General features: G+C 43.2%; 1 protein-coding gene across 2 annotated transcripts in view; it reads right to left on the bottom strand.

The window, feature by feature from the left end:
• Positions 1 to 15,907, bottom strand: part of SLC4A4 (solute carrier family 4 member 4) — a 195,976-nt gene that overhangs the window by 23,291 nt on the left and 156,778 nt on the right. For both annotated transcript variants that reach the window (XM_090139096.1, XM_090139095.1), the window contains exons 15-19: positions 14,018 to 14,289; positions 10,131 to 10,195; positions 5,709 to 5,897; positions 3,426 to 3,539; positions 2,694 to 2,855 (exon numbers count right to left, since the gene is read on the bottom strand). In XM_090139096.1, coding sequence (XP_089995222.1) covers positions 2,694 to 2,855; positions 3,426 to 3,539; positions 5,709 to 5,897; positions 10,131 to 10,195; positions 14,018 to 14,289 — 802 coding nt within the window. The remainder of the gene's footprint in view (positions 1 to 2,693; positions 2,856 to 3,425; positions 3,540 to 5,708; positions 5,898 to 10,130; positions 10,196 to 14,017; positions 14,290 to 15,907) is intronic.

The raw sequence follows: 15,907 nt of genomic DNA, 5'->3' as shown, positions 1-15,907 counted from the left end.
GTGATGACCTAAGAGGGAAAGCAACCCAGCTCCTCTTGAATAGTAGTCATTGTTTTCCTAATACATTCACTGCTTACTTTGGACGACCAGCAGCACCCAGACGGTTACTCAGTGCCACCTTGCCAATACTTTAACAGGGCAGCAGGAGGAAAAAAAAAGTCCTCCTTTGGTCCTCCAGTAGATGTGTACCAATGTACATTTTGATGCAGAGCAGCAGGAGAGGACTGGAGAACCCCCATTTAAACAAAAGCATGTTCTCACAACTGTAAGAAAGGAAGCAGGAAACAATTTTTTATATTAAACAGTACCTTGTGGGAATGTTTATACTTTGTGACTAAAAAAAGTACACCCAGTGCTGATGATAGCATGAGCAGGAGTAGGTAGGTAATCCTGCCCCTGTACTCAGCATCGGTGAGGCCCCACCTCGAGTACCGTGTTCAGTTTTGAGCACCTCAATACAGAAAGGATATTGAGGTGCTGGAGCAGGTCCAAAGAAAGGCAACAAAGCTTGTGAAGGGCTTGGAGAATACGCCCTACGAGGAGAGACTGAAGGAACTGAGGCTGGGAAAAAGATGGCTAAGGGGAGACCTCATTGTTCTCTTCCAATATCTGAAAGGTGCCTACAGCAAGAGCAGGGTTGGTCTCTTCTCACTGGTGACAGGTGACAAGACAAGGCAAAATGGCCTCAAGTTGCGCCAGAATAAGTTTAGGTTGGATATCAAGAAACATTTCTTTACAGAAAGGGTGGTTAAGCACTGGAATAGGCTCCCCAGGGAGCTGGTTGAGTCACCATCCCTGGATGTGTTTAAAAACCGTCTGCATGTGTTGCTTAGGGACATGATTTAGTGGAGGGTTGTTAGAGTTAGGGTAGTATGGTTAGGTTGAGGTTGGACTTGATGGTCTTTAAGGTCTTTTCCAACCAAAGCAATTCTATGATTTTGTGATTCTATGTTCAGATAGTCAGAAGCTCACAACAAGAAGGCTGGGTGCCTCTTCCTCAGAAAGCATTAGCTGGGGACTTCAGTCTTTTGTGGCCTTTCCCAGCCTTGCTGGAACAAAGCAAACAGCTAGAAGGCCAAATCATGACAGCTAAAGTATACCAAAAACTGAGGCCATGTCAATAAGAAAAAGCCACCATCACAGGAGGAAATCAGACACCAGCAGAAAGCAAGTCAGTACCAACTGCCCTGTCTGACAGGCAGGCAGACACCTGTGCTGAACCTTGCCTCCATACACCTTCACTTAATGGTGCTTCAAGGACAGGTAAAAATTAGCCTTCCCATAAGGAAGGCTATCATTAGCTTTATCTGTCCAGCTCCAAATGGCAAGTAGCAATGTTCTAAGGTTTTATTTCAAACCAGCCCCATGAGACTGTAGCCAGCCACCATTCCTCACTCTACACAACAAACCTTTCCCGTGCCCTTCTGGTCTTTCAAGTCAGTGTTAAATCACACTAATTGCCTAATGCCTACAAAGTAACCATATGGAACATCCTCCTCTTTTTCAAGTAGGAGCCCAATGCACAGAAAGGGTTGGACTTGATGATCTTTGGAGGTCCCTTCCAACACCTACAATTCTGTGATTTCCATCAGCTCTCTGTATAAATGTTGAAGTGGCTATCAAAACTATGATCCAGAACTACCTGCGTTTAGAGCGAGTCTTTGCTGTCATGGGTTAGACCACTTGAAATGTCTGCTGTTAGCAAAGAAGGGAGAGATTTCTTTTACAGGAGTTTAATGTGTTTCAACAGAACTGACCATGCAGGGAAGGGAAAAACCCTACAGGCATGAAAACCTGCATAGCACTGGTCTGGAAAGTTTATTTCAAAAACATTACTACATCCTAAGCTGCTACAAGTCAGTGGATATAAAGCTTTAAATAACATCCAATTGTGGTTATGCCTTTGGCATACCTACGATCTCTTCAGCTTATTTCTTGTATTTTACTGTACCATAACACCAACACAGCTGCCAAACGTGGGCCACCCTTTGCCATATCCATCAAAGGTGGATTCCTGCAGTCATCCAGGCACTAAAAGCTCTCCTTTGGAGTGGCTGACAGCCACACCGATGTGCTGTGCCCAGGAAAGGCCATGACAGAGACTCTGTTCTGCTGACTGCAGGCAACACTGACCTGTAATTGCCTTACAATAAGCACAGTAACAGAGGCTTATCAGATCTAGGGAAGGTTTACCTATTTTGATTAGATCAGAGAAGTTTTGGCCTGGAGACAATAATGCAGTGCTGTCCAAAGAAAAATCAGGTCATTGCTCAGGTTGGAGCAGAGGACTTGTCAAGCACACAGGCTCTCCTAATAACAAGCCTGAGCTGCCTATGACAAATGCTCTCTGTAGATTTATGCACGCCAATGTATTTATCCTACAATTAACTTTTGTCCTCTTCCCACATAATGTGGTGACATAAGGGAATACTCAAGGGTATAAGCAAGGCAGGAGAACCCACCTGTCCAGCTCTTTCTACCTCTCCCAGTTATGGCTCATGCTGCACCATGCTCCCTCAATTAGGCTGTCCTTTGAGATCCCTACCTGGTTGATTTACTGTGCCCACCTTCCTTTTCCTTGCATGCTAAACCACACTGTGTGCTGAACACTGCCACAGGCCCTGCTCCATCTCTAGCACAGAAAAATCATGGGATAGCTCTTTGCACACATGCAAGTCACGAAGCACACCCACCTTGAGCTTGTGTTCTTTCCTGTTGACAATGACGGCTGTGATTTGCTGGTCCATGAAGATGAGGATAGTCACCAGCAGTGCAGGGATGGCTGCTGCCAGGTACACCCACCACGGGTTTCCTCCAAAAGGTGGTATAAACCAGCCCCTCTCAGGACTGGTTGGCTTTAAAGGGCAAGAAAAGGAAAGCATATATTAGAGCCACAATATAGCACATATATCATTATGCTATAAATGCACAGGGCTTTTCCCTCCAGTAAATGGCTAGAGACACTTAAAGCTTGTGATAATTTAATTCTCCCTATCAAAAGCAACAAAAAGTTCTTGAAAATGAAACTGCTTATTGGGGGCCAGCTTTTGCAAGCTGATTAGCAGCAAGGTTACAAGAGGAGCTATGAGGAATGTGCCAGTAATGTGCCAGCTGCTCTGATCAGCTTCTCTGAAACGCCTCCAGGAATCTGAGTAAGGGAATGTCTCCAAGGTGGCTGAGCACATAACACCAGCTTGTGAGACCTGGATATGAGAAACTACACCCAAAGGAGGTAGGAGAAGCTAGGATTTAGGAGATCAGCCAACCAAAATGATGCTCATTAAAAGGATAACAGTGAAGTAAAATGGTCATTTCTAGTGAGCTTATTACTTTCCTGTTTTGAGGGCAACTGATTTTATACAGGGCAGTTGGAGGTAAAAGGGAACCTATTCCAAAAGCCATAAAATGAGTTGACAACTACATACCTTGAATTCACTTGGCACAATTAGTTTTGGTGTGTCCACACCTACCAGGGCATCTATTCCACAGAAAATCAAAATGGATAAGATAATGGCAAAGTCACTGATTAGCTTCCTGGCCTGAAACAGGAGTCAACATGGTAAGGTTAGTTAGCACTACGAAACACCACTTTATCCATGTCTTACATACTATGTGAAACTCCGAGTATGCGTTTGTTGGCAATACAAAATAATCATTTCCTCTTCTGTAGAAAGTAGGGTTTACATTGTAATGTCTGATGACATTTCCACCAAATGTGCCTTGTTACTTCATTTTTTTTGTCTGAGAGCCAAAGAATTAAGCCTAAATGGAAATATGAAAACAAGTCTGAGGAGAAGGATTGCCTGTTCCTTGCTTTGGCAAGTCAAACTGCTAAAGTAATGTTGAGAATTATTTAACATCTTGAGAAGAATTCTGAGACAATTTAGCTTTGTTTCTTTTTCAAATAATCTTGCAAGTTTTCATTGTGATCATCCTAATTACTGTCTCCTTCTGTTTGCCTTCTGATTCTCATAATTGTGTTTTTCTCTGCAGGGACAGAGGTGCTTTTTTGATACAAGTTGAACTTCTCACATCATCTCAGGATTCCTAAGGTATGAAGCTTTAGTATAAAATACTGTGTTATGCCCAGATACTATTCTTTCAATGGGTCTGATTTTGCAGTGCATGTTTAGGAAAAAAAAAAAAGAGAAAAGGAAGAAAAAAATTAAATGGAAATGACCATGGAAATAGTCATGGACTTCTCTTTAGTAGATAGGGAAAAAAATTTCCATGACAAATGCGATGTTCTGTGTGAACTGCAGACTTTGAAATGATTTTGTTTTTTGTTCAAGTAGTAAATCAACCCAAAATTAACCCAAGTAGACAACAAGAGAAATGGAGTATCTCGGTTAATCCTCTGCATATTTTAAAGAATGCAACTCTAGTGAAAACAATGGAATACAGCAATGTAAAGCTGCCACTGGTTGGGCCCTGAAACTAAGCCGGGCTGGCCCCACTGTGCTCATTTGTAACTGTGTGTGATCTTTTTGTATGTATTCCCTTTAAGCCTCCTAGGTTCACATGGTTACAGATAAATTGAGCTGTGTTTCAGGCTGGATGGAATTCATTTCTTTTTTATTAAAAATAATAGAGGTTCAGTTGTAACAGAACAGAACAGTAAAAATCCTTGCAAGATAAATCTCATTGTGTTAGAATGCCAAAAATGGGAGACAAGCCTTACATAAACATGGCTTTTGGCTACAAGTGGAAACCTGCTGTCTTCTTTCAGAAGAAAACTGGTGAAACTGGCAAAGGCAGAATATCTTGGAGAGAGCAGAACTGCTTGTGCACTATGTTTCAAGTGAACTCCTCACAGAGAAAAGGCCAGTTTGTTTTTTTATCCATTGCCATTCTGTGTTTAACAATTGTCATGGCAAGCTCAGTTGCAGAGACAGAATAAGCAGAGGTACCTGAGAGGTGCTCATAAGTTGGCTGGAAGTCTGAGAAAAACCTTGTTTAAATCAATCCAAAGGTTATCAGGACATCCCTATTTTGCACCTGATCCTAAGAAATGGAATTCCTGTTTTAAGTTCCTAGCATAACAGGTAACACTAGATGTGGGCTGTAGCGGAGTTCAACGTTTTTGCAGATTTCTGACTATTTCACATGCTACCTGGTAACACAAAAGATATGTCTGTTCTCCTTTTCAATGTAGACAACTAGCTTACCCACTTTCACTCAGTAACAAAGCAAACACTCCCTCCTCTAGCTATAAGCAGGGAAACTTTTTGACATATTAATTAATTGTCCCTTTTGGTTCTGTGATTTCTGTAAAACGTCCATACATTCTATAACAGAGTCAGTACATACATTAAACTTTGCGTCTGGCACTGAAAATGGCCACTTGAAACTACATAGGTCTAAATTACTATTGTGTGAGACTGATAAACCACATTATTGTGCATCTTTGTTTGGAAGTGTTGTCTTCAATACCTTTAAAATCATTGTTAAATTCCAGTGACAGATTGTGGTTCTTTTGGCTCTTCTGTTGACTTGCCTGAGTCCTCTAGAAACACTGAGAAAGAAAAGGCTGAGCAATTCCATGATATACCTTCGTTAACCAATACCATGTTTTTATTGCAACAAAAGCAATCTGGTTTCCCTGGAAAGCATCTGTCCTCATGTGACAGCTATACCAAAAGGATGGCTTATCTTTGCACTCTGAAAGAGTAAAGAAGCCAACTGCTAGTGTGAAAGGAGAGACTTACAGTGGTTGGAAAATAGCGACTAGTCTTGAATTTCTTCAGGGCCATGGAGCAGGTATAGGTGCCAAAAAAGAGGATGAAAGACATGAGGGTGATGTCAGGGACATATCCACAGTTGTTGCCCACAAGGTGTCCTCCATATTTCAAGCACTCCTTCTTTGTCAGAGATGACCAGTCAATGGTGGTGTTGTACTGCAGAAAAAAGAACATTTCCATGAAGTCATGCTCACATAAAAACTGCCCATGCTAGAGCAGGCACAGAGACAGAGCATCAGGAAAAAGGTAGGAAAGAAAAAGGAAGCATGGAGCAGGAACTAAAAATCTCTGTGCTTGTGGGCAAGCAGAATGGATTTTAATTCAGAGAGAGGATGATGAACTTTGAACTTTGAACTTAAGACAGTCTAAGGCCTTGGAAAGAAGACAGATCTTTGGCTTAGGTAATAAATCAAAGGCAAAAACTAAGCTCTCTGTTGCAACTCTTCATATAGCAACTTTATATACAAAGGATGGATGAAGCTCCTTTCCATCATACTTTCAACCATGAATGCTCACTGTACAGGCTGACCAACAAACCCAACTACTGCCAGCTTCAGAGAGATATTTCAGCTCCCACTATGGGGCTCCCCAGCCCATCCTGATTTGAATAGTTCATTACTAATGATGACTTCTGCACAGATAGGGAAGCACTACTCGCATTTCATATTTCATCATGGAATCCAAAGCTGCACAGAGCATACTAGATGATCATCTGTTTCCTAATGCTTATGGTGAAGCAGAGCCAGAAAAAGGGTCTTTACCTCCCCCTGCACCTGTATAATTCATAATAATGTCAGTGTAGTGAATGAGGACAGAACAAATACAAATCCACAAGAGAGCAAGAATTTAAATGTGCATAAAGCACTGAGCTCACAAGGCTACTCTAGGTGTGCACAGAGCACATGGTCTTAAGGGAGACTGGGAATGCAGAAAACACATGCTTAATACACAGAAAGTTTAAAATAAATCCAAGTACCTAAAAAATTCTGCGTATCTGACAAGTTTTAGAATCACATTGTCTCTACTGCTCTGCTTCTGCATGAAAACGCAGAGGAAGGAAATAATAGTCCCAGGAACCATAACACAGAGAATTAATATTTAAATTAAAACAATAACAACAAAATACCTCACACTGAATAAATAGAGAGAAGACAGTCTTTTACTCCAAATAGTTTAGCTGTAGAAAAATTATCATGAATGTGGACACAGACCAGTTCAGGCTGACATGCGATTTACCAGAAGAATGATGTTCTTTAGGGAAAGCAGTATGATACAAAATATGCTGTTGCTTAGAAGGAAAATTTTCAGCTAGGGAGATGAGCAAAGTTAATTCCAAGTCTTCAAAATACTTAAGATTCTCGCTGAAGACTAAAGCTTCATGGCCTCATGTCTTACCTATTAGTATCTTGTTCATACGGGTGTACTGAAAAAATACATCACATATGCCTCCAGACATGGGATGGTAATCAAGCGTTCTGAAGCTATGTGTAATAGATTACAAATTCTTCAGCAGATTTTGTGAACTCAAGGAGCTCTAGCTAAACTGAGACATGATTGTGCTGATGGTAGTAGCAGCAGGACGTGGAAGGGAGAAGAAAACAACAATAGAAAAAACAGCTACGTGTTCTTGTTTGACAAAGTGATGATACATTTGCTCTCTCAGCATCGTGTCTCTCTGTGGCATGAAGCAGCAGCAATTTGTCCTACATCAGTGGGGTTTTTGTAAGTCTGCCCTGACTGTTAGCTTCTGGACCACAGCAGACGGTAGAGTGGAGCTGAGAAAACCCGAAGTTTGGGGGTAAATTTTGTACACCATGCATTTGCATGCGTACCTCCCACAGAGTTTGTATGGGAACTTTTGAGTCACAGCCTGAACCACTGATTGTGCACTTGGGGAAAAGACTCTGTCAACCCTGGGAGCACAGGTGAAGGCAATTCAGCTGTGCGACAAGAAGGGGTGGAGCCTGGCTGCACCTCTCCTAGACTCCATTTAAGGGCTGACTGCCATAGGAGAAGGATCTTTCTGGAGATCCTTCCTTAGTGAAGCTTTCCCCTGAAAAAAACTAGAATCTTCTGATACAGGTGAGCAATCTTCTTCCTTTATAGCATCTTTCTGTTGTACCAAACCTTCTATCATCACACCTCTGTTGTAATGCCTTTCCTATCATATTGATCTGTCCTACTGCTACAGAGTTAAACCACCGTGACTTCTGCTTTTCAAGCTACAGAAATAAACCCCAGAGTGTTCAATAGTTAAAATTACTGTTTGGTATTCCAAAGAGCAGAAAGAATGGGGTATCCCTCTTCCCTCAAATCTACTACGTATATGCATCAGTGGTCCCTCCTGGAAGCATTCACAGCCACTCAACCATTTGACTGGCAGTGGATTTGAGACTGCTGGCTGTACCAAAGGCAGAACAGAAACAGAGGGCCACCTGGCAGATGTAAAATAGATGGAAAACTCCAGGACTAGTTGGGGCTCACTTCCCCAGCATGGACCAGGGCTAAAGCAGGAGAGTTCAGCTGCTATGGGGACAGCATACCCCCCCAGCACTTTGCAACATCAGCCAAAGAGATAAAATTGAGTCTGATGGGAGCTGCCTCTGGGCCTGCTGGGTGGCAGGAATGGTGTCACAAAACAGGGCTCTGGGGGAGGAGGGCTGAGATGCCAACATCACTGTTCCAGCAAAGGACAGTCTGGAAATGCAACTTGTTGGGTTCTTTTCTTGTCTCCAGGTCTGAGTTGAGTTCTTTGCCTTCCTCTAATGCATGCCTCCCATCTCCTGAGACTGACAATCAAATGCTAAATACATAAATAACATGAACAGTTTTTCTTCTTAATGAAACGGAAGTGGCAACTGGCACTCTCCTCTTGACAGGTGGATTTAGGCATCTTGACGGCTGGCATTGTGTCAGAGCTCGGGGCTGCTCATCACTTCCCCAAGTGTTATTTTGTGTGACGGGCAGCTGAACAATTAGGCCCTCACTAGCAGCCCTTCCAGAAGCAGTGAACTCAGATGCTCAGGGAAACACAGCAAATTGACACAGGTGGGGCAGTGAGGAAGGCAAGGAGCAGGAAAGGGCACATGAGGTGCAGCATGGCCATCGGACCTTGCTTCTGTTTCCTCACTCTGCTACCAGTCCCTTAGAGGCCTTGGGGGATGCCCTTTCCTTCAGGTTCGTGCCTCACTTCTGTTGCCTGTAGAGTCATGTACAGCACGTCCACATCAGAAGGCCCAGCAGGAGAAGGAGACTACCTGGCACCACACAGAGAGAGCAACATCCTACAAGAAATGCAGACAGGGAGGATCTGTGTTCTTCAGCACAAAGTTACTACTCTGCCTCTCAACCTCCTATGCATAAAACACAGAAATATCTGAACCCATCAAGACCTGGTCTTTCTCATGATCATCCAGAGCTCGCTACTTGAGGGAGGTGTGGAAAAGCCAGAAAAACAAAAAAACAGGATGGAAAACAGGGCCTTCCAGACAGAGAATGGCTGGCCACAATGAGATCTGCACACAAGGAGCCCACTGATCCCTAGGGAGAACCATTCACCTCCTGACAGCACGCACAGCTTCCAACAGCAATGAAGAGGCTGCCATTAGCAAGGAATTGCTGATATCCAGTTGTGCACATGGTATTCTGTATGCAGTGCTACAAGAAATCCCTGGAGGATAAAGTGCAATAGAACTTTTTTATGGCATTTGAGGCAGAGTGGGAGTTTTGATGTGAGGATGCAAGATCAATTACTGCTCTATTTGTATGGCACAGCAGAAACACATAGCCCTTACAGCCTTTAAAAACTACGTAGTCCCTGTCCTTGCAAAGGTGTCTTCTGAGACAGAGAAGTACAATACAAAATGGGGAAATGAAATACATCGGGAAACAGCAAATTTTCAGGCAAACTACAAAGGAGCCCACAAACTATACTTGCAAGCAATGTCACTGGAAAGAATAACTGAAATAAAACCAAGGTGTAAACTGCTGGCTCTGTCATACCACAGGGAGGAGAGCAGAGCTAGGAGCCGCCAGCAGTTTCAACCACGCAAGCTTTTTTTTACATCAACACACTGGAAGGTCATGGTCACAAGCAGACAGGTTATAGGAGAACATGTTCCAAAATGAAGGTTGGAACAGCACTGCTAGAATGAATACCTATTTTAATTTCCACCATTTTGGAATTACTGGTTGATTCTGTTTAATTAAAAAAAACAATAAGTAGCAAGAGTTGCTTCTTTGGCTCTTAGATTGGCCTGCTGCTTAAATACTGTTGCTCTGCAGAGTGAAAGTATGAGCCATGGAGGGATGCTACTCCCCATTTCTTTCACAGCCACCAAATCCCACACCAATGTTTTCAGAGCCTGCCTTCCTGGAAGCCTCACTTACCATCTCAGCATAGAACGGCCCCTCAGCTGATGACACAGTTGTTCTGTTAAAAAATGAGCTATTATCTGCAAAAGAGAACAGAAGAAAGAATACTGAGAGCACAGTGCCAGAACAGAAAAAAAAGAAAAACAAATAGTTTTTTTAAATTACTTATTACTCCTTTATTACTTACGTTTTGTAAGTATTTTTATGTCTGGTAGCACTAAAGAAGTTTTACTAAAACAATGTACAGGGCACAATGGTTTTAACTGGGGAAAGAGTAAGTGCATGTACCTTTTATACTGAAATCATAACAGGGCCTAGATAACTAGTAGAATGCTACCAACCATAGGCAGCCTTTTCAGGCCTCTCAACTCATGATTCTTGCCAGGCCATCAATTTCATCATGCTTGGAAGCATTACCGCAGATTTTGCTGCTGGCATCTTCCTTGTGATGGCACCAACCCCTTTCAGTACAGAAATGCTTGCACACCCCAAGTGTGTAGGGAGTTCTACCCCTGAGACCAGCACCTGAGAGTGTAAAGCTGAACCAATCTGTAAGCCATGTTGCAAGGATGGAACTGAGCCTGGAGAGTGATGCACCTCTGTTCTGGAGACAGGAAGTCCGAGAAGAGGTAGTAGTTAAGTCTTTTTTACAGTGTTTTGTGTTCTTTTCCTGACATCTCCAACTGAATCAAAACCCTCTCCATACATTTCATAGATCAGGTAGAAAGACTTTAGTATTGAGAAGCTCGTCTACTCTGAGCATATTCAAGAAGAGGAATTCAGCAAGAATCATTGCACTGTTGAGCTACTGAGACCCTTCTATGTTCAAGCATGCAGCCTTTATGCTTTGTCAGATGCTCCAGCTTCAGAGGGCCTCACTGTCTGTTGCATTCCTTTCTGGTACCACAGGAACACTCCTCTTTTATCCTCCCCACTACCTCTTCTCTTCATCTCCTCTCCTTCTCCTTTTCCTCTCCTCTTCTTCTCCCTCCACAGAATACATCAAGAGTGCAGAGGATTTCTTTTGCTGCTTCTGACTTCTCTGCTGACACACGGAGAAACTTTCTATGCAGCTTGATTCTTTCAACTCCAGTCTCAATAGCTGCTATGTGGATTATAATGCTCCTGAAAAAGTGAATGGAGTGTGGTTTTGTGTTTGGGTTTCTCCACCTGCATTGTAAAACAGTGCATGTTACTCAAAGACACAGACTCGAGGTACAGGGATCATGGAGAAGTCTCTGCATGACACACTGTGTAATTATTTACACAATTATTTAATCCCATCAGTGATTTCAAAGGCATTATTGTTGGGTCTTGCCTGACTTCACACCCTAATTAAAGGCTTTCCAGTTCTAAATGAAGAAAGTTTTCTTTCCACCTGTATGGTGGAGCAGCATTGACTGCTGGTATGGCATCTTTGGTGCTGGTTACATCCTGTGCTTACCAAGCCTGGTCCCTGCTTGCAACTTATTGGAGGCTTAAGGCTGGCAGCCTGGCCAGCTTCTCATCCTATCAGCAGAACACATCTGTGTGAACATCTGTGAGAGCTTCTATGTGAGTGGGCTGCAAAACAGGGCATGTGATGGGACTGGGGAGATACTGCTCTCTTGGCTGAGGCCTCTGTGTGCGGGTGTGTGTAGAGAACAGAGCAGAAACTGAGCAATGCAGACTCTAAATGCAAATCTCAATGACAGAAATGAGAAATAACTTTAAAAAGCCTAAATCAGTGCATGGGGGACTTTGCTGCTGCTACCTGCTGCATGACAGAAGAAAAATTCCTCTGCAGCTGTGACAAGCAGCTGATGTGGAAACTTGTTTTTTTTAAGAGGAGTAAGAATCAAATCTATGCTGGATGCTCTCTGGGTTTGTGCAGAGACACAGCTACACAGCTATGCATAATTGCAGGGGTGCCAAACTGTCACCAACCAACAGATGAGAACACTGAAAGGGTCCGCCTATTGCCAAGAACCCTTAATATAAATACCTTAAAAAAATACCTTAACCCTGGCACTTGCACATGCATAGGACTCTTGTTTTTCAAGATGTTTCAGAGTGAGTTTAAATATGGGATCACTGTGCTGTTCTCTTCCCAGGTAGTCCACTGTTTCCAATCATCCTCAACTCTGGTAGTTTCTGAAATGCAGACGTTACTCATACTGTGAAAGTCTCTGTGCCTGAGGTGCCACACACCCACACACGTCTATGCAGGAGAGATTGGTGTGTCTGAAGTTCTAGAGGGTTGCCTGAACAGATTGCTGACAGTATATCCAGTATTTTGTGCTCACTCCTCCTATTCAAAGTTTATTCAGTGTTAGTTCAAAAACTATGGAAGAAACATACGAAGATGATGACAACTTCCACCCTCCTGATAAACCCCAAACAACGCAGTCAGTAGGATCCATCTACTGGCTCAAGACCAGCAAAGAGTTTACTGATCCCTCTCTACCTCCTATTTCAGGACACCTCCATCTCAGTTCAACTACTGGCCCAGCTCTGCCTAAGGTGAGTTAGGCACATGGATGTAAAGGTATGTATATACACATGCACAGGTGCTCACAACGTTGGACTTCCATGGTATGAAAACTCTGCTGCTCTACTCTGGGATGGAGTAGAAACATCAAGCAAGGCTTTAAGAAGGAATCATTTGATTTAAAATCATCTTTACCTTCTGAAATAATCATTTGGCTAGCAGGCAAAGATGATGAAAAGAGAATCATGGCAGCGATGGTTTGTGAACCTTATCAAACAATGCATGCTAATCCTTCCCCCATTTGCTTACGAAGGTAGGGATTGGCATTGTATTTCTGGGCACAAATCTCTTACAAAATGAAACAACGCACTCCAGCTCTACCATCACATTTGTCCTGTGCAGTGGGTCCGTGCCCTAGGCATTTATCTAGGAAGCTGAGACTTTTCCAGCATTGCACTGTTAGACAGAAACATGATCAGACTAACTGCTCAGCCACCAGGAGAGAAATCACCCTGCCATTCAAACAGAAGGAGAATTAGACCAACACTGAAGTGCTTGCAGTGACCCTGTGTTTAATAGCTAATGTAAGTGTTCAGTTTCCAACATCTTTTGCAAAGAGGCAGCTAGCAGCAGCCAGATTATTTTCCTGCTTGATAGGTATGTTGAGATGATATGATGTTTACTTTGAGTACAGATAAAGTTGCTTACTCAGTTCTTATTGTTGGAAGAATCCTAGGAGAGATTTACAGCTTCCCTAGTGGTAACAGCATTACTTCCGTTTGGTATCTGTTTTGTAACCTTTTGTTCCCGGTTGAATTACCAGACCTATACATATTTTGGCTACACTTGCTTTGCAGTCCACGTTCTAGTAATAGACTGAATTGATGGATATGCTTCCCTTCTACTCTAATGAGGACTTCTTCATGCTTTTCCATTCATACGTGCAGCCAGGAAGTGCAAAACCACCCATGTTTGGATAACGCACTGAATAAATCCAGCTCCTGTCCTTTGTCAATACCACACGGCAGATACCAGGATTGACTTCAGCACCACAGCAGTGCCCTTGACACCACTTCTGTGAGCCTTCCTAGCTTTCTCAGAGAAACACCATTCAGAATAAATGGCCACATATTTGTGAGGAGACATAGGTACGCAGACAGCTTCTCCACTCCTAACAGCGCTCACATGAGGAGTGTCAGAAGGGTTGGCTAGAAAGAAATTCCAGTTGGCACACAGGATAAAATATATACTTCTGCTTGAAAATTTTCAAGGCTAAGATAAGATATTGGAAGAAAACTGATAAAGAAGGATTTATTTACTTCTCTGTTATCTGAGCCACAGTGCAACTGATAAATAAATGAATGAATAAATAAATGAAAGCAAGTGAGATTTTGTGTTGGCAAATCAGAGGGTCAGTAAAGTATTCTCTTACCTGGACCCAGTGGTTCACAGGCACAAGAATAATGTGTGATATAGTCCACCTTGAACTCGGAGTTGATAGGGTAATAATCTGCCAGCTTGATCATCTTCTTGAAAGCATCATAAATGAAGATGAAGCTAATAAGTGAGGAGAAACCTTCTTCGGTGAAGCGTGTGAAGTACTTGACCAGGAAGCTGGCATCAGTAGCAACAAGAATGAGACACTGGAAGGCTGACCAGAGGCCGATCCAGAGACGAAACTCCAGGTAGTCAAAATCGTTGTCTCTGCAACAAGACACAGGTGGCAGGGAGGGAAAATATCAGGGATTAGAAAAATCCATACAGAATTAGCACTTTCTAGTGAGAAATGGTGAATGTAAAGCCTCTGGGGCCAGGGCTTATTTTAGATTAAACAAAATTGTGCCCAAGTACTAAGCTGTTTTCAGCCAGCCAACTCCATAAAAGTACATGGTGCAGTTCAACAGCTGAGGTGACAGAAAAAGCTTGCAAAAGTGATCGTTCTTGCTTCTGCTTCCATTAATAAATGCTACCAATGAATTCAAGCTCTTTCTAGGCTTCCCAGTATAAATCCTGCCTTGGCAAACACACACAGAGTTGTAAAGGGCCAAGCATCCAGCCACCCAGACCAAGAGCAGTTGAACTTGGACAGCTTTCCACTAGCTGCAGATTTAACTACAGTTTACAAATCTCCTTTAGAAAAGCAATTTCCTGCCAAGCTTCTCACTCAGAAGCCTGCATTTCTATGTCTCACACCCTTGCATTATCTGCAGAAAAATACCAGCAGCAGATAAAGAAATGTAGAGCCGAAGATGACAAACTCGGGTGCCAGGATGTGACAGTTGTGAAGGGATGATGGGGTGAATCATATCACTCCTCCCTGGTAAGTTTATTTGCTGCGGGAGATTTCCATGCTCTAACTGCACTGAGTTCAAAGGGAGGCTTTTAGGACCAAAGAAATACGAAAATCAAAAAGCAGAGAAGGTAAGACTCTGCCAAGGTAGACTGCTGCCCATTCTGGGAAAGGGAGTGGGGGGCAGCAGGGTCCCAGCCCCAGCTATTTCTCCATGAAAGCAGCAGCTCTGCCCTGCTGGACTGTGATGACAAAGGAGGAGGAGCATCTTCTCTGCAAAGTCTCAGAGCAAGGTCTCTGACAGCATCAGAAAGCTGCGAGGAGACCACAGAGTCCAGGAATCCCTTGTTTCCCCCAGCTATATCAAGTCTGCTAAGAAAAATGAATGCTGCTGCTCCCTGTGAATCTTCTTTAGAAAATATTTTAGAAGGAGCAGAAGTCCTCTTCAAGACACCTTAGGAATGAAAGCTGCACTAGATAACCACCCATAGCTCTGAAACTTAACAGCACAAAAGGAAGACGACACTCTCAAAGACATGAGGGAGAAGGAAACTGTTAAGCTGCCCTGAAGACAAATCCTCCCAGACCTGTTTGCAGTGGGAAGTGCTGGTCAGCTCCAGGGAGCTGAACATGCCTCAGGGATGGCTTAGCTCCTAGTATGAGGGATGGCTTTAGATGAAACACCTGGCAGAGTAACGTGGTGAAACAGGACGTCTTCAGAGCTGGTAGCAGGTTGGTTCCACTCTGTATTCAGGTCCCCACTGCAGGCAGACTCCCTCCAACTTGGTGTGACAGAGAATCCTGTCAGCATTTGCCCACAGGCAGCAAACTGCCGCAGCTCAGTGCCATGCTCCATGATTCCCCAAGTATCTAACCTGCCACCAGAGGAATGCTGGCAGACAGAAGGGCTTGAAGACAGTTTTCTAGTACACAGTACAAAACTGCAGAGATCCTGAATTGGAAGAATTACACCTAACTGGAGGGAACTGCAGTCTTTCAATTGTAAAGTGGGAGAAAATGCTGAAGACTTGG

Source organism: Phasianus colchicus, chromosome 4, assembly GCF_987193195.1.
Source record: "Phasianus colchicus chromosome 4, bPhaCol1.hap1.1, whole genome shotgun sequence".
Classification (NCBI taxonomy): Eukaryota; Metazoa; Chordata; class Aves; order Galliformes; family Phasianidae; genus Phasianus; species Phasianus colchicus.
This window is presented reverse-complemented; position numbering and strand designations above follow the sequence as displayed.